This window comes from Cyclospora cayetanensis, unplaced genomic scaffold (genome assembly GCF_002999335.1).
Source record: "Cyclospora cayetanensis isolate NF1_C8 unplaced genomic scaffold, CcayRef3 CcayRef3_contig_23, whole genome shotgun sequence".
NCBI lineage: Eukaryota > Apicomplexa > Conoidasida > Eucoccidiorida > Eimeriidae > Cyclospora > Cyclospora cayetanensis.
Genome location: NW_020312181.1, coordinates 1 through 24,083, shown reverse-complemented (window position 1 = coordinate 24,083; position 24,083 = coordinate 1). Strand labels below are relative to the sequence as shown.

The 24,083-nt window shown below is 54.3% G+C and overlaps 3 protein-coding genes across 3 annotated transcripts; all 3 read right to left on the bottom strand.

Annotated features, from left to right (window-relative positions):
• Positions 1 to 3,068: 3,068 nt before the first annotated feature.
• On the bottom strand, positions 3,069 to 9,880 carry LOC34622755. The gene is made up of 10 exons (XM_026338093.1): positions 9,877 to 9,880; positions 9,374 to 9,801; positions 8,078 to 9,059; positions 7,634 to 7,806; positions 6,901 to 7,177; positions 6,192 to 6,585; positions 5,767 to 5,944; positions 4,037 to 5,670; positions 3,769 to 3,927; positions 3,069 to 3,516 (listed from the first exon to the last, which is right to left on the bottom strand). Exons 1-10 carry the CDS (start codon positions 9,878 to 9,880, stop codon positions 3,069 to 3,071), a joined length of 4,677 nt encoding a protein of 1,558 aa, XP_026193878.1.
• A 269-nt stretch (positions 9,881 to 10,149) lies between these two features.
• On the bottom strand, positions 10,150 to 11,336 carry LOC113147453. The gene is made up of 2 exons (XM_026338092.1): positions 10,374 to 11,336; positions 10,150 to 10,185 (listed from the first exon to the last, which is right to left on the bottom strand). The coding sequence occupies exons 1-2, from the start codon at positions 11,334 to 11,336 to the stop codon at positions 10,150 to 10,152; spliced, it is 999 nt and encodes a 332-aa protein (XP_026193877.1).
• A 1,123-nt stretch (positions 11,337 to 12,459) lies between these two features.
• LOC34622756 (cullin-4A) lies at positions 12,460 to 18,506 on the bottom strand. Its single transcript, XM_026338091.1, has 12 exons — positions 18,498 to 18,506; positions 17,760 to 17,903; positions 17,186 to 17,422; positions 16,795 to 16,977; positions 16,002 to 16,553; positions 15,811 to 15,874; positions 15,285 to 15,439; positions 14,936 to 15,029; positions 14,604 to 14,713; positions 14,215 to 14,469; positions 13,048 to 13,134; positions 12,460 to 12,705 (listed from the first exon to the last, which is right to left on the bottom strand). Exons 1-12 carry the CDS (start codon positions 18,504 to 18,506, stop codon positions 12,460 to 12,462), a joined length of 2,136 nt encoding a protein of 711 aa, XP_026193876.1.
• Between the last annotated feature and the right edge of the window lie 5,577 nt (positions 18,507 to 24,083).

The window sequence follows — 24,083 nt, the reverse complement described above, 5'->3', positions numbered from 1 at the left end:
TTCCGTTGTTGGGGAGCCTACTGATCTTGCACGTGCTGCTGCTGCTGTGTCCGAACATCCGAACTGCGATTGGAAAGCTCGTAAAAATTCAAGCAGTCCTGTATTGACTACTTTAGCAGGAAGGCTACGGCCTGTCCGTGGTATGTGGCAGCTGGAACGCCTCTACAATTAGGTGCCGCTGCTGAGGTCGGGGCAGAGGGCCCCTGCAACTGGTGGTATCCGCAGTGCTATCTGCTGTTGAGAGTTCATAGAGATGCTAGGAGTGATGAAGGGAAAACCAAGGAAAGGAGAAATGAAGAAAAGTGAAAGGCTGAAGGAATAAGGTGACGCTAGCTCAGATGAGCAGAAACATGAAGGGGGAAAACGAGCTACTGTAAACCGCGCTACGAGCAGCGTGGCATACACGTTTTGACCTCTTACGTAAGAATAAAATACCAAGTAAGGCTGCTGTAATAGTACGCTAGTCACCTGGATCTGCAGCTGTAGCCACTGTAGCAGGCAAGAACTCGACAGTGCCTCGGAGGTGGTTGGCTTGCCCGGGCGCACACGTCCCTACCAGCAGAAGGACGCTTGTTCTACCATAAAAGTGACCTTGCAAGCCTTAGCGACGGTTCCTTCTTAGGCAGTACACAGTCCTATCTTCCCTGTTGTACGTCCACCTGGGAGATCCGGCGTCAAACGAGCGAGACGGCAGATAGAAAGTAGTTGTGTGGGGCCATTTCTGGGAGGGTGAAAACCAGTCATATACCCGTTTACGATCGTCTTTCGGTCAGTCAAAGGAAGCAATGCATAAAATCGTTCAACCAGGCGTCGCTCCCCCGCCAACGGGCGGCCTCAGTGGCTCTGGTTGAGCGGTAGCAGTACCCTTGGGGGCCCCCTGCTGTGCATATATCTACCAATATATGATGCCCAGAAAGCCTTTCCCTTTATTATCCAGCTGCACAGATCCGCATTTGAGGCAGCTAAATGAAAGAAGAAAACAAGGAAGCGAAGAAGTTCTAGGCGGCAGCTGCACAGCCGATCGACGCCCGAGCGTAGCACGTTTGCCTAGGAACCCCTGGTACTGCCGTGGCGATGACAAAGGAGGAATGAAAGCGGTTAATGAAGGAAAAAAAGAAGAAAACCAGAACTAGCCAAAAGGGTAGCCTAACTCCACAGCTGTTGGCCTCATCCGCGGGCCCCTTCAGTGGCTAGCGCTGCCTCGGTGGGCCCAGTGAGGTGTACATAAACCTCACGGCTCGCCGCTCGACACAGAAAACGAAGTACATATACCTAATGCACATAGTTTTCTATATCGGGGGCTATGTTTAACGCAGAATAAAGTAGCAGACCCCCCAAGCCCGCAGCCGACTGTTGTTGGCTGCCAGGCGCGAGTCCGGGGTCCCCCACGGGGTTTAAGGGGTTCTTCCTTTAAAGGCCCTACCTAACATCCATAGAAAATAAAGCGAGACTGTCACCATCACGGGTAGTAATAATGATGAGGACAGAAAGCGACTTTCTGAGAAAGAATGCCGAGACGGGAACGGGCAAGAGCCCTGTAACAAGCACATCGGCCGAGATGTAGGCATGCACAGAGAGTAAAATACGCAGAGAAGGGAACCGACGCAAGCACAAGAATGGTGGCGATTAGGTTAAAAGAAAGAGAGATAATCAAGAGCTAGGAAGAAATTATGGCATGCGAAATTAAGTGACAATGAGTCACAAACATAAACATGGACTCAAGGGGGAAAAAGAAGGCAAACATATACCGATTTCAACAAATATGGATCTCTAGGAGCTGAGTATGGATAGGGAAATACTATAGTGCAAAGCTAGGCTTGCCCGTGAGTTGACGCGGTATATGCCCGTAAACAGACAATGCCGGCTGGAGGGCCATTCCGATATACCATCGCGCAACTGCTACAGCAGACGCGATTGTTGTTGTTTCCCCCTTTACCAGTCGCGCACCGTGCCTTTCTTCCCTTTAGTCTCTCTTTAATGCCTTAGGTGCTCTTACATTGGTGTATACTGCGGGGCCAACTGGATAGGGCATCTCTGGACACCTTTCCCCTGTCTGGAACTTCACCCACTGTACTGAACGGCCATATGGCGCTTTGGGGGCTGATACCCTTTTATTAGTGTCGTATACCCAGCCACTGAATGAATTCCATTCGTCGTCGTCCCCAGCTACCAGAGTAGGTGACAAGTGAATCACTGTCCGTGATGTGAAGCAAGATTCCTTACGGCAGGCGTGAGGGTCCATCACGGTCCTAGACCTGAGCGTGGGCTGTAGCTTGAAAAATGGTTTCGCTTGATTGGATGCGCTGTCACTGGTAGCCTGGATACACGGAACTAGGACTTAGTGGGTCTCTGAGCGTTTTACCACTACACCGTGCTACAGCCTCCCTCTAAACGCTGTCAGATCCTATTCCATCCTCCTATACCCCGAAACATCTGGCACTACAGCTCTCAATCAGCCGTTCTTCCATCGTCTGCTGATTAGTTCGCCCTCCCACCTTCCGTCTGTTGTTCAAAAGCTGCATTCAACTATGCTAGCCCTGTTAAATCTCTGCCGACTCCTATTTTTCGCAGTAATCAACCGATATACACCCTTTCCCTGCAGCGTCTAGGAATTTTCTATCGCTTCTCTCCGTCAGATTATTCTGCCCAGGTATATGCATCGTCCATTTGTTTCTTTGACCCGAGGTTCTGTTATGAAGTAGCGTTTTGAGGCTTGCAGTGGTGCATCAGCTACTGCTGAATCTGTGGGACACTCGGCGCTGCACTGTTTTGTCTAAGCGCCACAGTAATCACTTTCGGGCGAGAAGGCCTTTGGGGGCCCCCTGAGAAGACGGTGTCAAGCGTAGCCTCCTTCGAGGGAAGCCTCCACGATGGAGAGACACCCCTGTTAGCTGAACCTTGCTTGCTGTCGGGATGGTCGGCCGCTTTCTCCCTCGAGGAGGGGGGCGCCCAGGAAGATATGTGGCTACTACTACACACCGACTCCTTCTGGGCATAATGTTGCTGCATTGATGATGCACTGCCAGCCCTGCCACGATATGTGTCAACGGCTGTTGCGGAGCTCTTTCTCATGCGGGACTGAGAAATTCTGTATCGATGAAGCGCCTCCCCCCTTGATTGAGCGCTGCCTCTGCTGCTGCATTCGAAAGGCCTGTCGGTGGGGCTGTTGTGAGTCTCGCATGCTTTTGCGGATTCACCGTGCCTTGTGAAGGACCCCTTAGGGTCCTTGTTAGGATTTGTCGGTCCCCAGAAGCCCCTTCTTCGAGATTGACTTTCCGAACCCCTGCTGTAGCTGGTGCTACGCCTGCGGCTGCTTTGGCAACTGCTGCGGCGGGGAGTCCTTTTCCTTGGGCTCTGGTTGCTAAGACGGACCATGTGTTGCTGTCGTTGTTGCTGCTGCCTCTGACATCTTGCCGGAGGGGCCCAAGAGTCAAAGGAGCGTCTCCAGAGACATGCACGAGACCTACTGGTGCTCCTGCTGCTGCTGCGCTTGCGGCTGGTATTGCTGGAGTGCAGCTGCGTCTGCCTCTGAAGCCAGCTGGCCCCCCAATATCTCTTGTGGGAGCCGCTGCTCCTGCTGCTGAGCCTGCTGTTGCTCCTGCTGTGGGGTCTGTAGGGACGCCTTCTGGGTGAGAGTGGGCTGCGGGGGGGCCCCCCGCTGCTGTACCTGCTGCTGCACTGGAGCCGTCTCCCGCTGGTTCGCCCACTGTTGATGCTGTGCCGGTGTCTGTTGCTGCTTCGGCTGCTGCACCTGCTGCTACTGCTCGCGCTGCAGTACCTGTGGCGGCTGTACCCCTGTTCTCGCCGCCTATGAAGTGGAGAGCGAGGAGGAAGCTCCTGACGCTCCCGTGAGCGATGGCTGGAGAGGCCTCGCGATCTAGTTCTAGCGTTCCTATAGGATGTTCCCCATCGGAAGCCTCTTGAAGACTCTTTCGAAGCCCGCCGACCGCGGTTGCTTCTAAGCGTCTCTTCTTCCTTTGGAGCTCGTTGCTGCGGCTTGCCGTACTGCTGCTGCACATCCTCTCCGCAGCCTAGCATCCCCTTTTTTAAGTAGGAGTCAGAGCAAGGTGCCCGTCTCCCTGAAAGCTCCTCCCTGTAGGGGCCCTCGCAAGGGGTGTATCCACGCCGCGGGTCCCTTGCGAATAGTTCCGCAGCTTTGTCAGAAGAAGGGCCCTCTTCTCTCGCCTTCGCAGGAGGATAGTATCCCCTGGGAGAGGAACCTTTCTCGCCATACGGCATTGCAGGGGAACCAGCTCCGCGCCATCTCCGAGGCTCCAACGGGAGCACCCGGTGGCATCCCCTATGTGCATCTTCGCGCTCTTGTGAGGCCTCTCTGTGCCGAGCAAGCTCCTGAGGAAGCCGCTCGCCATGACGCGTGGGGTCCTTCTCCCCGAGCGCCTCGGGTAAATCCTTGAGCCAATATCGCTTCTGAGGAGATTGCGACAACGTATGACGCCTCGGAGGAGGGCCTTCCGCATGTATGGAGGGCCTCCTCACACGCCTGGCTGACGTTGGCGCATGTATGGGGCTGTCACTGTTGTCTGAAGGGGGCCCTTGACACTCTGGCCTGGCCGTTCCATCCTTCACCTTGGGAGGGGCCCCACAAGGGGCCTGCGTCTCCTCCGATTCGTCTGGTGCTCTGGATGGGGGGAGGAACTGCTGCTGGTATCCACTCCTACGCTCCTTCAGCGTCTCATCGACCTGCCTTCCAACTAGCGACCGACTTGAGGGATGCCTCCAGAAGTCTCTGGAGGCCTCCTCCGCTAGGCACCTTCGACGGGGGCTTGCAAGGCGCGAGACGGACTCTCCATGCCCAGACGCATCTGCAAGGATGGAGGCACTCCAAGCAGTGTAAGGGAAGCGTCCATTTGAGGCCCGACACCCCTCCAGGGGAGCCTCCTCCCGATTGCGTGACTCTCCAGGATTGCCGAGATTTTCTCTCGAAGTTTCTGCCCCAGGAGTGGCGTCCTTACTGGGGGCCGCGTTCGCAATGCAGGCTCTGTGCGAGTGCCCTTGTTCGTGTCTCTCCTCGGACAGCCTTTCTGGCGGCGCTTCGGAGCTGCTTCCAACGGAGGAACGACAAGGCTCAGTGCATGCCTCCGGTCGCCTGTCTGTCAGACGCTTTTCCTTATCTTGTCCTACCGGAATTTTCTCAAAGCCCAGGTAGGAGGGGGCTTCCCGAGTTGGCGGGAGCGGCTCCTTTCCAGCCGATTCTGCAGCCTGCTGGGGGCCCTCTGGGGCCTGAACAGGTGCCTGCTCACTGTCTGCAACGGCAGAAGATCCATCGGAAGGGGGGGCCCCTCTGAGGCCTGCCCTTGCGTTCTCCAGAGGCTCGTACCCTACCGCCCTGGCAACCTCGTACGTAGCCGCGAGGGCCTCTTGAACACCCCCGTAGGCTTTAACGCTGAACGTCCTGCTGTAGAGGAGCTTGCCTCTTCTCTTTCTTGGGGCCCCTAGAGGGGCCCCGTCCCCCTCGTGGAGGCCTTCGTGTGTGCCCCCAGATGGCCGCTGCGGGGACCTTGACTCTATGAGCTGGAAGACTCTGAGGCAGAAACACTTCTTAACGCGGCTCCAGGAGATGCAGGGGTAGTCAAACGGCTTGAGGGCCTTTACTTGCTCCTCAAGCGACTCCGCGTCTTGCTCAGGCGCATCGTCCGCTGCAGCAGGGGCCTCGACAGCAGTGCTGGACCCCTTCAGAATTCTGGCGGCTTCTGAAGCTGCGGTGCGCCCGTCGCCGCTCCGGTTAGCTGCATGGCGCGCGGAAACACCTTCTCGGGGGCTCGTCAAGTCGTCGGTGGATGCAGGCAGTCTATGCCGATCCTGCTGTTGCTGTTGGTGCTGCCGGAGGAATTCACAGGCCGCCGCTAGCTGAGTAGCTAGCTGGGCTTCCCCAGACACTCGAAACAGCTGTCGCTTCTCGTGCGAGTCCCACTTCGAGCCGCCCCTATCGTTTGGCATTCCCAAGTTTCGGAATTTGGCGCACGCAAGCCTGAAACAGCAGCAACAGACAGCGCAGCAACCAGGAGGATAATCGATACGCAGCATGCCCTGCAAATGTTTTGATTGCTTTGGAGAAGTCTCAGCTTTGTTTGGTGGCCAAACAAGCAAGGGGGCCCTGAAAGTCGGGGGTGGGGAGAGCCGACAGCCTTCGACAGACAGCCTTCGCCTGTGGGCTGGTTACCCGCACTCACCATCCATCATTTTGCCAGTAGAGGCCCTTCAATCCTGGATGCATGGCTCTTGCCTTGGCTGCGAGGCCTCTGTCTCTCTCTGCCACACTAAGCGGCGGAATGATCCCTTTTGGGTGGGGCCCCCGGAGGGAGCTGCTGCTGCATCGTGACCCACGGAAGGCCGCAGCGCTCGACGCAACTGGACAGCCGTCCTGAGGGGCCCCTGATTGAGCCAGGGCCCCCCGTCGTTGGCGCTTTGCTGGCTGAAGCGCCTCGGCGGTCGGATTCTCACGACCCTTTGAGGAACGCGAGCCTCCCCTTAGCTGCGGGGGGCCCTCCTTGGCGAGGCCGCACGGGAGGCGCTCACTCGCGCCGTTGCGGTGTGGCCTGTGCGCGGGTGGGGTGGGGCCCCCCTCTGCAGGGCCTCCGTGGGGCCCCTCTGTCTCTTCATCAGAAGAGACAGACGAAACAGCCAAAGAAGAGCTGGAATCTTCGTCTAAGAGGCTCGCAAGGGACCCTCCGGGCTGTGGCTCCCCCCCCACGCGTGAGGGCCCCATCGCGATGTAGGGGCCTCTCTCGCCGAGTACAGGGGCCCCCGTCAGTACGGGCCCTTGGGAGGCATAGGTGTTTGCAGAGCAGCCTACGAAATCTTGGAGGAGCGGCCCCCCCCCCTCCTGACGGGGCAGCACTGACAGCATCAAGGAGGCCCCTGCTGCTGGTGCCGCCATACTGGCAGCAGCAGAACCGAGGGTACTCGCATACGTGGCGGGAGTGAAGGGGCCGACTTGGGGCCCCCCCAGAGCACCAGGACAAGGGGCTTTCTCAAAGAACGCCTCAGGGGCCCCCCCCTCAAGAGCTCCTTCCAGCTCCCCCCGCCTTGACATGAGGAGCCAACACATTTCCTTAACGGCCCTCTCCTCAGCATTGAGCCGCTGCAACACGCAGAGGGCCCAACGAAGCAGCAATCCTATCCGCTTGAGCTGCTGCTTTTGCTGATGCTCTATTCGCTGCTGCGCAGGGTGCTGCACTTGCTGCGGCTGCTCCCCAAAGAAATTCCCGCGACGACCCCAAAGTGTGGCCAGCGCCTTCGGCAGCTCCCACAGTGTAACCCCCGTGTGTTCCTCAGGGGCGTCCTTCAACATCAGTGAGCACAGGCTGCGTGTCTGGTTTGTACGAAGGCCCTTTTTCTTGTCGGTAAAACCGCCAGTCCGCTTTTTCGCTGCGGCAGTCTTAGGGGAAAGGGGGGCCTCTTGCTGCAGCCGCTGCCATTCAGTGTCTGTCTCCCACGCGACGTCTTTCTGCAGCAGCAGCGGGGACTGGGCTGCAGCAGCAGCAGCTCGAAGCGCCTCAGGGCCCCCCGAGCAGCGACAATCGGGGGCCCCCACGTGCAGGGAGACAATGCGGCAGAAGAAAGCTGTCTCAATTGAGCCCCCCAAAAGCCACGAGGAACCCCCCCTCCCAGCGCGATGTCTTTCAGCGAAGCAGTGGATACATGGAGTCAGAAGGCCCCAAGCTTCCTTGTGCTGCTGATGTGCTCCACGCCACGCTTTCCACGCTTTCTCAATGCTAGACGTGTCGTGCTCGCCTTGCTCCTGTTGTTGGGCTTGCTGGATGGAGCCTCGCTCTTGCGAGCAGCCTGTGGGCTCTTCTGGCGTGGAGCCTTGCGAGCTCTCTATCGGCGGAAGAGAAGCCGTGCCCGGACGGGCGACTGACTCATCTGCTACCGCTGTGCCCGTTGCTGCCGTCGTTACAAGCGCTTCTTCTGCCGCCTTTGCTTCGGTGCATGCAGTTGGTGCGTCTCGTTCTTCTTCGGTGTCGTCTGCTGGCTCTGCACTTTCTGAGAACTCTGGCAGAGTAACGGACGTCACTATGCCACTGCGAGGCGAATTGAAGGAGTCAACAGCTGCGTGTTGAAGATCCCAAAACTGCAGCATTCGCAGCACCAGAAGCTGCCTGAACGATGTTACTGCAAAAGCAGAGCGGCAAGGTCGGTACAAGACGCATAAAGGGGGGAAAATTGGGTCGTAGAAAAACAGAATCACGACCTACCTGGCACGCCTGAGCGGGGCCCCTGATTCGGAACGGGAGAACACAACAGAGGGCCTCTTCGGCAGCCTGACGGAGCCAGTGAGATCCTCCCCCCGTCATCGCCACTGCGCACTGCGGCTTCCAAGGACCTTCAAGAGGCGATCTCCAAGAGTCCTCTCCGCAGGTTTGAAGAAACGTCGGAGATGTCTCCACTAGAGCGGCAGCCCGGTATCCCATGCTCACACAGCGGCCACACAGCCATTCCGAGGCAGAGGGGGGAGGCAGAAACTCCGTGGAAGCGCCTAAACAGCATCTGTGGTATCCATTGAGGCAGCTATCACACTGCAATAGCTGGCAAGAACCTGCTCCTTTTGACACCGCAGCTGCTCCGGGCAGTTCTCCTGAGATTGCTGCCCGCGTTGCCCCTCCGCAAGCGCTGCACTCGGCTTTCTTGCAGATATCACACCTCTCAAACCTGTTGGGGCCCCTCTGACTGTAGATACGCTGCAGCGCGAGGGCCCTCTCCTGGGGGCGAAGCTGGGAGCTCACTCCGGTTGTCAAGGAGGTGTCTTCGAGGGGCGCTTGCACGCCTTTGGAGTGCCCGTCCTTACTAGCAGCAGGATAAGCAGGGGCCCCCTCATATGCTACGCAGCGGGCGGTAGAGCGACTAAGAAGTGGCCTCATTACGCCAATAGTGGCTGCAAGTCTGCTTCTCAGAGCCGCCCGCGCTGCAGCAATGTGCTGCTGCTGCTGCTTGGATCCCATAAGATTGAATCCGTGATGCACTAGAATTTCCCCGGGACGAAGAGGCACTCCTGGAATGGAGCAGAGGAAGACGTGCGGCCACCCATTCAGGTACACCTGCAGCAGCAGCAACAGCAGCACATGCACCAACATGGTCGAGGTATGAATTAACTGCAGAAAACCAGGCTGCGGAAACCCCCCCTGTGGGGGCTGTGTTGTACAGACCCATCGTAAGAGGGGCTTTTTAACAACGGCTCATAGTAAGAGGGGCCTCTAAACGACGATTCGTCTTAAGTACGGCCTCTAAACAACGATCCATCTCAAGAGACGCTCCTAAACAACGATCCCTCTTAGGAAGGGCCTCTGAACAGCGATAGATCCTCAAAAAGAACCTCTAGACAACTCTATATGTCGTATGTGGGGAGGCATACCAGACAAAATTGGCAATTTGCGCGAAAAAGAGAGGCTCCTGGAACCCCCAGCAGCGTAGGGGCGTCTACGTCGGCTACAAAGGCCGCGGCACTACACACGTCCGAGCAGACCAAACCCCACCGAGAGCCTCCCTTGAAAGTGTCACTGGCGTCGACGTCTCCTCCAAAAATAGGCCCCTTCGGCGCCCCTGGAGGCGGAGGTAGAGGAAGCGGAAAGGTGAGGCCCTCTGAGGTGTTCGCACACCCCAGCCGTTGCACTGCACCTGCGACGTGCTCCAACACAATAGGGGCCTGCAGCCGCAAACGGCAACAAAAACAGCAACAAAAGTAGGAGCAGACACCAACAAGTGCGGCATCAACACGCCTCCCAGCGCGACAAGCAGCAGCAGCGAGCGGGCAAGCGAAGCGCAACAAAGCTCCAACAAAAACTGCAACCCGAATGCCTCACAGTGTGCGCTCCAGGAATGGCGGGCCCCTGCGGGTCCAAAACTGCAACAGGCCACTCATCGTTATCCGTCCTGGGGGCCCTCAGCAGCAGCAGCGGCAGGCGGCTTGGACTGAAGCACGAGAGGCGTACGGCACTCCCCTGGGGGGCCCCACAGGCTGCGCTCGATACACCGAGTTTTACAGCACCTGAATTAGCAACACCGACAAGATTGCTGGCAGGAGGTCGGCGCTTTCCAGTGCAAAGAGCTGCAAAGGCGTGGAGTGCCGAGCATTTCTCCGCAGAGCTGGAAGAGGCCTTCGCAACACAAGGTGCCGCGGTTGGAGGGGGGTTAGGGGCGGGGCCCTCCTGGGGGCCCTAGTGGCGGCTGCAGTGTACTGACATACTTGATGGAGGACCCTCTTCAGTGAAGTCCAAGGCGTCGGAGTGGGAAAGCAGCAGGGGCCTCTCTAGCATTTGCAGCGAGTTTTCGTCTTTCTGGAGGGGCCTTCTAAAAGCGTCTCTCTCATCTACGTCATCTGAGGTAAGATCTTGCGCTTGCTCCTGACTAGGGACGTCCAGAGCATAGTACAAGCTGTCAGGGATGCCAGCAAGTGGAGGGCTCCTCGCTCCGGGGTATACATACACCGCAGTATTCCCAGCTACACGGAGGGAAACCTGTACAATGCCACCAGAATCTTCCGTTTCCCGCTGCTCCTGCTGGTGGGGTTGCTGTCGCTGCGCAAGTTGTTCTCCATTCTGATCGTCGAGCCTCTCTGTGTGCGTGGGAGGGCTCCCTGCTCTGGTCCTCAGGGCTTCCCAGCGCTGTCGTGCTGCAGCGAAGGCAGCCGCATGCAGCGGCAGCAGCTGCGGATCCCTAAAGTGCTGAGCAAAAGTCCAGGTGTAGCGACACCAAGGGCGCCCCGCTGTTTCCGCGTTGTCTGTCTTCCTTCTGACGCTGCTGGCACTGCGCATTGGAATTCCACCAGAGAGAGCAGAAGCCATCAAAGGTGGCGGAGAGGGCCTCGATACCGTCTTCTCCGTGATGCTCCCTGTCGAGGGGACTGATGATGGAGGAGGCCCCTCACCTAGAGAGGGTTTTAGATGCATTTCCACCAAGACCTCATGACCACAAGGAGCATCCCCTTGTAAAGATAGGTCATCACATCTAAATCCTGTAGTGCCTTCCGCTGTTAGCTCTGCCGTTGTGATCCCACTTTCTTCTGATATCCTTGGCGCCCTTTCTGCTGATTCTTCTGGTATTGCAATTTCTGCATCTTCTGCTGGTTCTGCCGTTGATATTCCATCTTCTGCTGCCTGCGTTGTTGTTTGTGCTGCTGGTGGAACGTGGCCTCTTACTAGATTTTCCGGACTACTTGACCTCGTGTCACAGAAAGAGGGCCCTTCGAGTTCGCTTTGGGGCCGTGTGTCTCCCCTTGATGCGGAAGAAGGACTGTCTGTGCTCGCTTCTGAGCGGGGTCCTTCACTGCTCCCTAATGGAGACGCCCCTACCTGAGACCGAGCGGAAAAGCTTCCCATTAGTGCATGGAGTCGGAGGGTATAAACAGTTCAGGGAGGGAAGCGGCGTTAGGGGGCCTGCCCCAAGACGGGTGATAGAACCGCAAGTGACCTACGAGGGGACCTGTGTTGAGGATGCCTTCAGCATGTCACTTGTGGGACGAGCACTCTGTCAATGGAACATTCATTTAAAAACATGCCGAAATACCCTGGAATCGTGGAACTGGTGTGTCTCCAAGAGTTTGTTGTTCACAAGTGGGCGAGGGTCAGTGGTGTGAAAACAGGGTGCCGTTGTGTTACTGGTGGGGTTTGGGCACATTTCGCGAAAAGGATGCTCAAAGTGCTTTAAAATAATAAAATATATGGGTCTTAAGCCTATTATTTGGAGCTTTCAAAAGTAGGGGACACAGAACCGAGAGCAGCCACCTGACCCGCCAAAAGTGAGTGCTTTATGGGGGGGTGATAGGAGGTGATAGCAGGGATCGCGGGGGGGCCACTGGCCTGGGGGCTCTTGCCATGATTCCAAATGCGCCAACTGATTAGTATTTTCGTTCATGACGCAAAATAGGCAATATTTCAAGGTAAAGGACACCAGGGGCTGCCTGTTTCGCTAGAGAAACCCGCTCGGCCCTCCCGGAAGCGTGCACCAGTGGTCTGCCACCCTACCTTACGGGCGTCTAAATAAGCGGACTTTTTTCTGCTTAGACAGGCCCCGTGTCAGCAGAATATGACATGTGGCAGCATTATAAGCGCGAAGCCTCACTATGGTAAGCCCGCCGTGCTCACAACCCCCTTAGCATGCAGAGCGAGGTTTAAGGGGGTGACGTGCCCCTGCAGCCGAGGGGTGCATAGGGACTCACTCTCACGAGCTCTACGGTGACCTAATCGCATGGATACTATCCCTTATGTCTGTTGTCCACATTTTACGGCACAAGGACTCAATTAGTCAAGGACTAGGGACAGCAAAAGCAATTTGGGGGGCGTAAAATAGAGGGCGATTACGAGGGAGCATTAGATAGGAGGGAGGGCGCCCAACAAACCCCTAGCCCCCCTCTAGGCACTCCCTCTACCCCTTGATGATGAGAAAAAGCATTGCAGTGGAATAGACCAAGACCTTCTAGGCCCCCTCCATGCATGGGGGCTCCTATGCCACGTATCGGTAAGCTTGGCTGTCTGCTGCGTCCCTGGCAATGTAGTCTCTATCGATAAGGCTCTCGAGTCTCTTCTTTAGCGTTGCGGCATCTACAGGCCTCTTAAGGGCTTCCGCAAGAGCCCCAAAGAGCTCCTGATGCCGCATGGAAGAGACCCGTTTCAAGATACGCACGATACCTGCATCGATTTGGTGGGTGAGGTCGGCGTCTGGGGGAGGTTCCCCTGAGGCCTCGCCCTCCTGCTGAAGGATAAAAACAGGCAGGCACGAAGAAGAAGGGTAGACGTAATTATAGAGGAATGGAGGGAGGACATAAGTAAATTGAGGCTGCGGAGCAAGCCGCATAATAAAAGCAAACAAGCAGTAGGAAAGCACTGTACGGAGATGAACGGGAGCATTAGCAGGGCATACAGAGAGTATGGAAAGGAGACATGATACGTGGCAGGCGAGACGTTGAAACCCCCAAAGGACGGATTATGGTCCGGTGCAGGCAGAGAGGGAGAAATCCTCTCTTGGCGAGCCGCATAACCATAATCCTGCCTCCCTGCACTAGTGGGCACCTTTATGAGGTTAAGGACTTACGGGTGAGGCCTGGGATTTGGCCTGTAAGACCTTTATGCGTTTCAAAGGCGAGTAGAAGTTGAAGTTGACGCTGTATACGTGCTCTCCCTGCGGAATCGAGGGAGATGCATGGGCGCGTTTGCAGATGACAAGGGGTGCCAGACATCAGAAAAGGGGGAATATGAAGGCAGTGCAAAGGGCCATGGCAACTAGAATGGCGAAAAACAGGGAACACCTCTCCTGAGATTAGGATGGGACTGCGGCACGTAAGAATAGAGGCAAAGAGGTAACGAACGGGGGAGAGAGCCCCCAAGTACAAAGAGGGAGGCGATGTCTGCGGAAGCAGGAGGAAGGGAGGAGGACAGGAGACATGGAAGGAGAGTCAGAGTATGCGGCTGACGTCTCTGATGTCTTTGTGAAGGATGTTCGTTTGGCTGGCAGTACAGAGCCCGGAGAGTTCATCCATCAGTTCCTCATCAGCTGTCCATGCAGTCAGAAGCGCACAAAACAAACTGAGGTGGGGTCGACGCAGAAGGGAGCATCTCGTCAGTGTGAAAGCGATGGCGAGGATACGAAAGCATGAGTTGCGACGGACGACTGGTGCACATGAGTGAGGCTCGTGATGTATTGAGCGCATCGGGTGCATGAGCAAATGGATGTCGAGAGAGGGCAGCTACATACACCAGTCAGCAGCCTCGCCCTGGGCTGCACGGTGTCTGGGTATTAAAATACGGACTCAGGCCTGTGGCGTTTCTCAAGCTCGCAAGCGACAAAGAGTGGTGCGCGTTGAATGCAAGCAGACAGAGCGCTTGTAACTGCGATGTAAAGAGGATGTAGGAAGTTCGCGAAGAGGAGGATGGCTGCGATGCAGCGAAAGCGGAGGATGAGGATCCGTCGACAGGCATCCCTTCGCTCGCCTAGACGGCACACGACACATTCCAAAAGAGCCGCGTCAGTGCGCGTTAGTGAAGTAGAAGAGTGCTCTGGTACCTGTCTGGGGGCCCCCGCAGGCTGAAGAAGGCGGCAGCCTTGGAGATAGCCGTGCCACATTGAGTGGCTCACGGACGGCACGGCGAAGGGGGAAGAGACGGATACGAGCAAAGGGCATCATGCGATGAGGCAGGGCAGAGCATAACCGTTAAAAATATATCCCGCAAGTTCACCCCTGTGCGCCATATTCTAGCTCACTCCTGCTGCTTTTGTTGGCGGGGAAATTCGCGCGGTGACCTCGCAGGTGCTCATAGACGGGACCATCTGCAGCTTCCTTCCGCTGGCGGATCTGCCGTAGTACTCAAAAAAGATCTCCTGCAGGGTGGAGAAGGGAGGCGAGAGGATCAAGGTCGCCGCACATACGCCCCCAAAGGCAGGCCACATCCCTTTGGCGCACACGCGGGCATGCAGAGAACACCCCACAGCTGCCAGCGCATTGCCAGACACGGGGTCCTGCACAGAGACAAGCAAACCAAGACTGCCATACAGTGCAGCCGGGAGGATGCTGCGGCAGAAAGCGCCTGCGAATGTGACAGAAAAAGAGAGTAAGACACACGGCGGTGGAGATGTTGAGTGTTGGGGTGTACAGTTTTCATTTTCTCCATGAGGGTCTCTGAGAGCTTGATATCTGCAATCATGGCCTCGATCTTGCTGGTATACTGGGGTCCGCACTCTGGCGTAGGCACACATTTAATGAGAAACAGTGTGTATATCTGTGTCACCTGTGCATCTATTAAGGCAAGAAACACCCACCCCACCACTACGCAGCAGGGGTCCCACCACTAGTCCGGCAGACCCTCCCTGCTCCGGCTACACGCCGGCTGTACCACAGACTCCTCATGCATGTAAGGCTCCGTAGTGCCGAAAGGGCTGCCTCTACTGTATCAGTTAGACAATATTGTCATGCAGCCCTCATTACCGTCTCTCAGTCTCCGAACAAGTGTCTTCTCAAGGTCTTCATTGGCGAGCCCGTGCAAGAGCAAACGCCGGGAGAGGTCCAATCGATAGAATTGCTGCAGGCAAGCACACCATAGGCCAGTATTTCAGCCGTATTCCATATAAGCCAAACACACACATAGACACAGACTTACATACACACATACATACAAATACATATACACACAAACATACATACAAATACCTACACACACATACATACGTACAGATACATACACACACATACATACATACAAATACATATACACACATACATACATACACATATATACACACATACATGTCGCAAACCCCATACAAGCTGTCCCCACCTCGAACGTTTCCTTGCCGGCAATTAGAGCAAACAACCCAATAACTTTTTCTATTTGAACCTCCGGGTCCTCATCGGGAAGGCCCTCAGGAGGATCTCCGGGGGCGGACTTTTGGCCAGCTCCCGCCTTCCTAATGATGGAATCGATATGACGCGCTGAAGCGATGCAACAAATGGAGCGGAACGATGTTGCATGCATGAATATACATCGAAGGTGGCAAGCGAAAAAGTCCAACTCACGCACGCAACAAACAAAAACCGCAGCACGAGAGCCAAGTGAACTGAAGCGCGCGGTACACCATATGCATAAGCCTTTGCACAATAAGGAGAAGGGTAGCATGATTGCGCCCCATCGCCTGCCTTCTTTCATGTGAGACTGCTACACAGGGCCCCCCGAGGACCATGCACAGCAACCTTCAGGCAGCAAAGTCAGAAGCTGACAGCTGAGAACTATTCTCAACAAAGTCGCCGGCCGAGAGCGATGCCGCGTGCAGCCAAGACTATAGAAGATAAGGGCCTTGACGTACAGAGCAGACGGGCTATTGCCGTCACTACGGGTCCCTCAGCCATCAGAAAGGATTCCCAGGCTTCCTACGAAGAAACGCAGAGCAGCATGCAAGCACATGAACTCCGCAGTAGAGAAAGATCTTTTGCCCTCGACATGGGTAGCTCTCTGGTGGGCAGTGGGCCTTGCTGTGGGCTGGGCTCCGGCTCTGACTTTAAGTCCAAGGAGAAAGTCTTGATTGGCAGCAAACGCATCTACGAATACCGCCTCGTGTGTCTGCTTCATTTCCAACAGATCTGCAATAAAACGCTTGCCGCCGCTGTTCAAGCTGGCCGACTTGAGTGTATTCAGAAGAAGCTCGCCCTGCGATCTAACAGCAGCAAGTGCATTCTTCTTCAGCAGGGGTAGCTCCTCTGCTACAGCAAAGAGCTCATAAAGGATCTGCAAATTCTCTTTGTCTCCGAGCTTCAGATACAACTGAATTGCCGCAGGATTTGCTAGAGTCTCTCGGTGCCTTCGAACTAGCTCCTCCTGCATGATTCCCATGAGAAGGCTCTCTGAGGCTCCGTGTAGCGTCAGCTCCAGACGCCTCCTCTCGCGGAGCAGCGCAGAAGCAGCAAAGGACAGGTACGCTGACAAGGGGGCCCCTACGGGTGGCTCTCCCGATTCAGGTGTACCGGGGGCCCCCAGAAGTTTTTCACTAGCAGCACGGAAGGACTGACGCGATGCCGCGATCAGGGAAGGCTCCAAGAGATCGAAATACCGCTAAACACATTCACATGCACAGAGGGAGAAGACATGCTAAAAGCGTATCCTTAGACCGGGCAGCCGATTGGACTAAAAGAATATCAATTAGTGACTAATGGGTAAGAGTGTCAGTCAAAAAAGAAAGAGCCAAAGGACCCCCGGAGAGTCTGCCACATACGTTGAGGTGAATGTACATGAGGGTTAGGCTCCTATGCTTTGGATTGGGGTCCTTCTTTTGCCGGCGTTCCGTTTCAGTAACGTGCAAGAGTGCTGCAGTCAACTGCTGCAAGGTTGCATCATGGCCTGTGAAAGCGCCACTCAAGAGCTTGTCGCACAGACCCTGCAAACCCTGTGGTTGCTGCTGTTGCTGCTGGGAATCGAAAGGCGCCTTTTCAACAGCCACACACCTATCCAGGTGTACGCAGACCTGTTGGATCTGATGCTGCGAAAAGGCACACGGAAAATTCGAAAAAAAATCCCCTGCTCAGCTGAGAGCCTCAGAGCCTTGAACGTACAGCAAACTCGCGCCCGATACACCAGAACTGCTTTGGCAATCAGTATTTCAGGGAGCATAAATTTTTCTTCACAGAAGCCACAGCGTAGAGAAACAGCTGCCTTCATCAGTCATCTCCTTCGGATCTATCGCTAACCGTAGTTGTGCAGTAATACTCCCACAAGTTGAGGGCCTCTTCAAGTATCTGGTTTGCTCTGGAGTCATATTCGGCTCTTGAGGTGCCTTCCAAAGGGTCGTCATCGTTCTTAATAGCCAGCGTTTGTATGACCCTTGCGGCGGCGTCAACCTTCGCAGTGAGGGCTCCAGAAATAACTGCTGAAACTCGGCTTAGAAGACAAGGACCCCAGCCGTCCAGGACCAACGTTTCGATGCGCTGCATTCGCAGCAGCCGCAACAGCAATAACAATGGCGATTAGGAGAGGGGTGGATGGAAATTAGCGAAGGAATACGAAGGGCAGCAGCAGAAAAGCGCTGCTTGACCATGCGCAGCAGCAAGCCACCCAAACGAGGAAGAGGCAGACAGGCAGAGATCAGAGCTCCACGGAAAAGAACAGCGACAGCGTGGAAGGCTGCCGGGAAGGTACCCGGAAAAAATAGGGGTATTAGGGGTGAAGGATGCACAGCGTTCCCACAGGCATCAAGCAAAATCAAGCTCGCAGATGTCAGAATTGCATACGATGAGATACTGCTGAAACTAGAAGACAACGCACCCTGGCGAGGGCCACACGATGCCTGAGCGTCCCCTGGTCGAAGACAGCATGAAGAAACTCCTCCAACTGCTTCCACGTCCCCACAACAAAAGCAAGGTGTAACTCGCCCCCTCCTGAGGCGCATAAGTTCGAAACACTGAACTCCTAAACGCAATCCTTGTGTGCAAAGCACAGAGGGTCACACACATGCTCGATGATACCGCTGCCCCCGCAGTACCCGTAATTCCCTATACCCCAATAACTGAACCTCTGCAAAGTTCCTAAGAATCAGCATGAGGGAAGGTCACTACGAAGGAGCGTTCGTGTCACCCAGGGGCCCCTAGGGGACTTTTGTGTCGGGCACCAGTACCATCAGGGGAGAGATTGAAGCGAATTAAGTCTCCGCTTGGCGGAGACTTGGTGAAGGCTGGCATAGGAATTGGTGGCACCCCCCAGGAGAATTGGAAAGAAGCAGAGAAGTGCTAGAGAGCGAAGGAAACAACAGGGGGCCCTAGATGGGTTGCAGGAAGAACTGCGTTACGTAAACAATACAGCAGGAAGCAGAACTCCAGCCAAACTGAAACACACAGAGAGAAAGGTTTTGTTGCGTAGGATTATGGGCGTGCGCTTTAAGGTCTGACCGGTATACATACACAAGAGCACACCTTTGCTACAAGGGTGGACTGCATGCAAATTGTAGCGACCTCTAGGGACTGCTTGCTCTAACGAAATATCTTCGCAGAAGTCTCATACGTTTACTATATCCATTATCGACTAAAAGGTCTAAAGACGGCGGGTAGTTGCCTACATCCACGGCCAGCCCTGCTCTTGGACCCCTTTTTGTGTTGCCCTTTCTTAGTAACTTTTCTTTATTCAGGCTGCATATTTTCTCTATTTGTTCATTCAGTGTCCTTATTCTGGTTATGTTTTCTCTCCAAATCTTTTTTTAAAAGCAATGTGGCTCTGACGAGCGCTTGGTGTGATTGCACCTGATGGCACATATATCGACTGGATAAAAGGAGCAGGAAGAGGGAAGGCTTCGTGAAGCAGTGCAGAGAGGAGAGACACAGAGACGGCGCTTAGAATCCTCGCCCAAGTGTCCCTGATGAGTCGATGCGCTGTTACGCACAGTTCATAGGCGCCTCGTCACGCATTTTTTTCATTCTAGATCGCTGCTGCTGACCAGTGCTGCGGCCGCCGTACATAATCACTGTGACCCTGCCAAGCTACAGAATGCCCCCTCAAGGAGGTCCGACTGTCCATTAGATTACCTGCTTTGCATGAGATTCAGTAAAGCGCCCTCAACCCCACTTTGTTTTCTGCTACTCTCTCCTTGTATCTCTACCCTGCAGTTCCGCGAGTCTGCATATCAGCCTGTACTTTTCTTCCTTGTTACCCACAAATGTGCGAGCTGGCGTGCTTGTTAGAGTCAAGCACTTCTGCTTTTGGCCTTTCTTTCTCCCCCTCGGTTCTGTGGCTGCTGGTATGACTCGTTGCAGCACACTACAGGAAATGAGCACGGAGCCAGGGTGGGAGCACGAAAGCGACAGGGGAAGTGATACAATAAGGGCTAAATTAAGCGCAAGGCCGCAGAGAACGAGAGAGGGAGGGCAAGAAGGGCAAGCAATTTGACTATTGGCCCCAGAGAGAATCACAAAGCACCGGTAGGCTACTTATCTTAGGACTCCTGCAGCTGTTTAGTATACTGGAGCGCTCCAGGCTGTGCCAACGTGAAATCAAAGGTGTGTGGACACCTCCAATAGGGCTGGAAGGTTAACGTAATTACACCTCAGTACGCGCCACTAGATAATGCTCGATCCCGCTCCCTTTTGGGCAACCAAAGTCCAGGATGCTACGGAAACACATCTCTATTGAGGGCACATTGCTAACAGTTGTCTGCTGTATCAGGTTTTACGGTGTACGGCCCGCATATAAGGTCTGCTTAAGAACAAAATTCCAGTTTTTTATACACGCTTAATAGTATACTTTTGAATGCACCCCGAATTAAATCGCTGATTTTTGCAGGTGACCCACACATTCAGAGCGCTAAGATACACTTCAGCACTTCTTACTACATGAGTTATGTTCAACTAAGAATTTACCGAAAATTGAGTAGTTGGCTTTAGTGTCCGTTAGAATTGTTTTGTGCATAAGGCTGCTAGCTCGGTAAAAAGCGGCGCAATGCTGTGTGCATATGCCGGAGTTGCCATGTAAAAATGCCCGAGATACTGATAGAGTGCAGCTACGCGCAACTCAGCTGTCCCCCGTCCCTCATATATGATATCTACAGGGGGCGGGCAAAGGACAGCCGGAGCTGTTCTAAAAAGCACTCAGCAGCTCTTTACTAGACTCTTGAGTCTGGAGTTGACCGCCTTATTATGGAGAACTTGGATGGAATCGTTTACAATTGGCAGCCCCCGCAGGTTTCCATGAAGCGGTCCATTTTCATCCACTGGCTGTGAATGCAGTAGGTTCGCCCAGTCTCCTAAGAACGTAATATTTTTCTGACTGTGCCCCATTCATCTTTTCGAAGGATTTATCTGGCGACAGTCCAAAAAACACTCTCTGCCAATGGGAGTTAACGGAGGCACAACGCCTGGTGGGTCAGCAGATACCCACCTGCAAGCTCATGTGAACGCACTAGCTCTACAGTCGGTAGAAAGGCTTTATTTGTCAGCCGACAGATGTTTTGTGAAAGCATCGAGATGAGGTGGCGCCGACCAGAGGAGTATGGTAGACGTCAGGATGGGCAGGTGCTCGAGGAATTTGTCCAGCCAGTTGGAGGTGAACCTCGCCTTCTCGTCCCGAAACGGAGGGAAATGTGTGCCCCCTGCGTCAGGTTTTTGGAGGGACAAGCACTCCAGTAGTTTGTCTATTTATTTAGAGAGGAAATCGTCTGTCTGTGAGAATTATTATACCTCAAGCCTTTATACAAGCCCCGGCTTGTCGTTTTAGCCGAGATCAGCTCAACAGATAGCCTAGCGAGAATTGAGAAGGCTGAAACAGGCGTATCGTGCACTAGCTCGGTGTATCGAGAAGGTTGAACCTTTGGTGCGCAAAAGCCACGACCTAGATGTGCTGTTTTAGAAATGGTAAATATCAGGTCTACCCAAAGGGCCACATCAGGTGGTCACAGGTTAAGCAGCGCCTCGGCCATTAGACAACCGACCTGTGGGGTTTTAACAGATCATGAACCACTCCAGCCTGAACGAGCAAATAAGCGCAACTTGTAAATTGTATAGGAGGAGCCAAATAGTAATTTACGGCCTACGAATGTCGGGGCTATGTCAACCGGCTTTGGCCCAATGTCTACGATGACCGACAGTGAATGGTCAGGGAAACCCCACGCTTCTCAGCAGCCACATGCAGCCCCCCAACAACACACTTGCTTCTATTGTGAAAAACTAGTTCGCATAACCTGAAAATGCAAGTGCATGCAAAAGCCGAACAAGCATCAACAACGTGACTGAGCGCGGCGGCAGCTGAGTGCTTGACAAACAAGCAAGGGCATCCGCGAAGCAGACTATCTTCCAGGCAGGCTGCGGCCCGATGAAGGCGGCTACAAGGGATGGAGCCGCAGTTAGAGGCCCCAAACGGGTCAATTCTGCGTTGGCACGAGTCCACATAAGTGTATTAGAATTACTAGCATTACTTGACACTGGATATTAAGTGGCGCTGCTATCTGAGCAGGCAGCGCGGAAGTGGGGTCTGCCTGCTGACCCATTATCACAGTCCCTAAGACATGTTTGCAGACACGACTAAGGACGCAAGAATTGGCTGGGTGAATGCCATTTCAAATCAGATCTGGACCTTATCGTTATGGTCCGTGCCTTCTTTGTTGGACTTGTGCACGAAGAAGCATGTTCAAGTATGGCATGGGTGACCCAATGGAACGCACCATGCAGCCACAGCTGCGCGTTGCGGAAGATAGTATCTCAGGAGGCGCAAGGGAAAGGCACTTTCTGGTCTCCTCAACAACGCTCACATCATTTGTAGTCAGCGAGGTAGAGTCGATATCTCAACAAGGTGAGGCAGAGACTTTCTGCGGGGGGCTAAGCCGCGCAGCAGTGCAAGGGGTTCGCAGCATGCATTTTGCCTGCCTGGCTTTGCAATTGCTTCTTTAATAAAAGGAACCTTAGTCGGCCGCTCGACAAAGAGCAGCATTTACAAAAATCAAGGAGAAGTTTGCGCATGTGCTATGTAGTGAGGAGGCGCTAGCAGTCTGGCCACCTGCCCGTCATCCAGTGCACCGCATCCCCGGGTCAGCCCCGAGCCATGTTCTGCGGTATCGGAAGCTTCCACAGCCTAAAGATGATAGCGGCCTTTAGGCAAGTGATTTTTCGAAAAAGGCAAAGTACAAGAATCGACCAGCGCTTTCGGGCATAACGGCGATAGCGCCGAAAAATGACGGAAGGTCGCGCATAAACGGCAACTTGGAGCCCCTGAACAAGAGCGGCGTGAAGCAGATATTTCCGATGCGTCACGTGGGCGCATTATTTGACACAAAAGGCTGTCACAACTACATAGGTCAACACTCTTCTCGACATTTTACTTCACAAACGCCTTCATATAAATGCCTGTACACCCTGATGAAGGCACACACGTCGTTTCACACTCGCCTTCGCAAATTCGAGTGTACATCGTTGCTGTTGGTACTTGATTATGCCCCAGTCAAACTGCAACGTCAGGTTACTCGGAAAATTAATGAGCCTTTCTAGGAGGGGTGAATGGCTGTCTTTGTGGAGGACGGCTTACAATTCGGCCAAAACGTTCACGAGCACCTACAGCACCAACGGTGTGCCATTCGACTGCTGTGGAAGACGCAGTGACATGCGAAGTCACGGAGGCTTTCTGTCATGGGAACGCTCGTGTCTCTGGGTTACCATGTCTCGACTGCAGGAATTAAGCAAGCTCCGGCAGAATTTGATGCAATTAAGGCGTAGCCTCTATCTTTACGCACCCCAAGGAATTGCGAAGCTCTATGGGCTTGCACCTTGCTACCACGATTTTCATTTTTGGTTTGTCTGAATCGCTGCTCCTTAGGGCCGATCTAGCTGAATAATGGAGGCTGTGACCCGGACAGATAAGGCTCCTCCCTGAGCAAGGACGCCAATTGGCCGCCTTACAACTCCTCTGGTTCTTGCATTGCCCGTTTGCGAGCGTCATTACTCACAACCGACGCTAGTGACGTAGCGGTAGGTGCTTTCTTCTCCTATCAGGCTATGGATTCTTCATTGGACTGAATGGCCTTTCTGGTGGCCTGGGACGAGTACATTCGCGTTCGCTCTTCCCATCCCTAGTATGCAATAAGAAGCTTCTCTCCGTGTGGGGCCTAGGATGTCGTGCGGAGGCAGTATCCGACCTTAGCAGCCAAGACCGTAGGGAACAGCTGACTAGCGCACGCGAAGGTAGGCGTGAAGCTCCAGAGAGACAAGAATGAATTATGATAAGTGGCGGTCGGTTGTGTATTTCAAGGCTGATCACTTGGTTTAGGTGCATCGGCAGGCTTTACGAGGTACACTAGAAGGTGCCTAGAAAGAGGGTTTGCGAAGAGGCGCTTGTGACCATTTGCCATCCTCTCACGAATCAAGGCAAAATCATTCCTAATCAAATGCCTCAAAGGCTGGAGGTGCCACAGACTATGAATCTTGGCTCCCTAAAAGACCTTCGAAAATTCCTGAAGTATTCGCTGATTCTGCCGCGCAGGCATTGACCAGTGTGGAGGCGGACGATCCACAGGGAGCCGTAGAGGTGCTGGACTATAGCACTGTTGAGTGCCAAGGGTACACTAGACGCGAGTTTCTGATAAGTGGGATGAGAAACGCCAGCCTCAGTGGTTGACAGAGGAGCAAATGCAGATTTTGTTGCCTGCTGGACAACTTGCTGCTCAGTTTGGCTCGTTAGGTAGTCTGCATGGACGTCAACCCTCGCGCCCATTGACAATTGCTCTTCCCCAGTGCATGCGTTGCCTCAAATAGCTACCTTTCTTCTATGGACATAGTTCGAGGAAGCTTCCAGTTACTATTTTTAAGATGTTCCCCACACCCAGATTTATGCGCAGCCACTGTCAGATATGCTGTCACTGCACATCTTGCTATGTTTCTTTTGGGGCTTCTAGGAGGACTGTGCTGCATGCGCCGGCTGTATTCGCATGCACGGACTGCTCCGTGAGGCACAGCGGCCCTGCTGAGCTAGTGTGTATTTTGTTTTGACACAGTCTACCAGTCTTCTAAGATTTTGTAGCAGGAGCCTCAATTTCCAGTGGTCCGAAGATTGAGAGCCATCGCGCCGCCGCGTCTTTGGTTAGGGCCCTCGTTCGTTGGCTGGTGGATGCGTGTTTTTTTT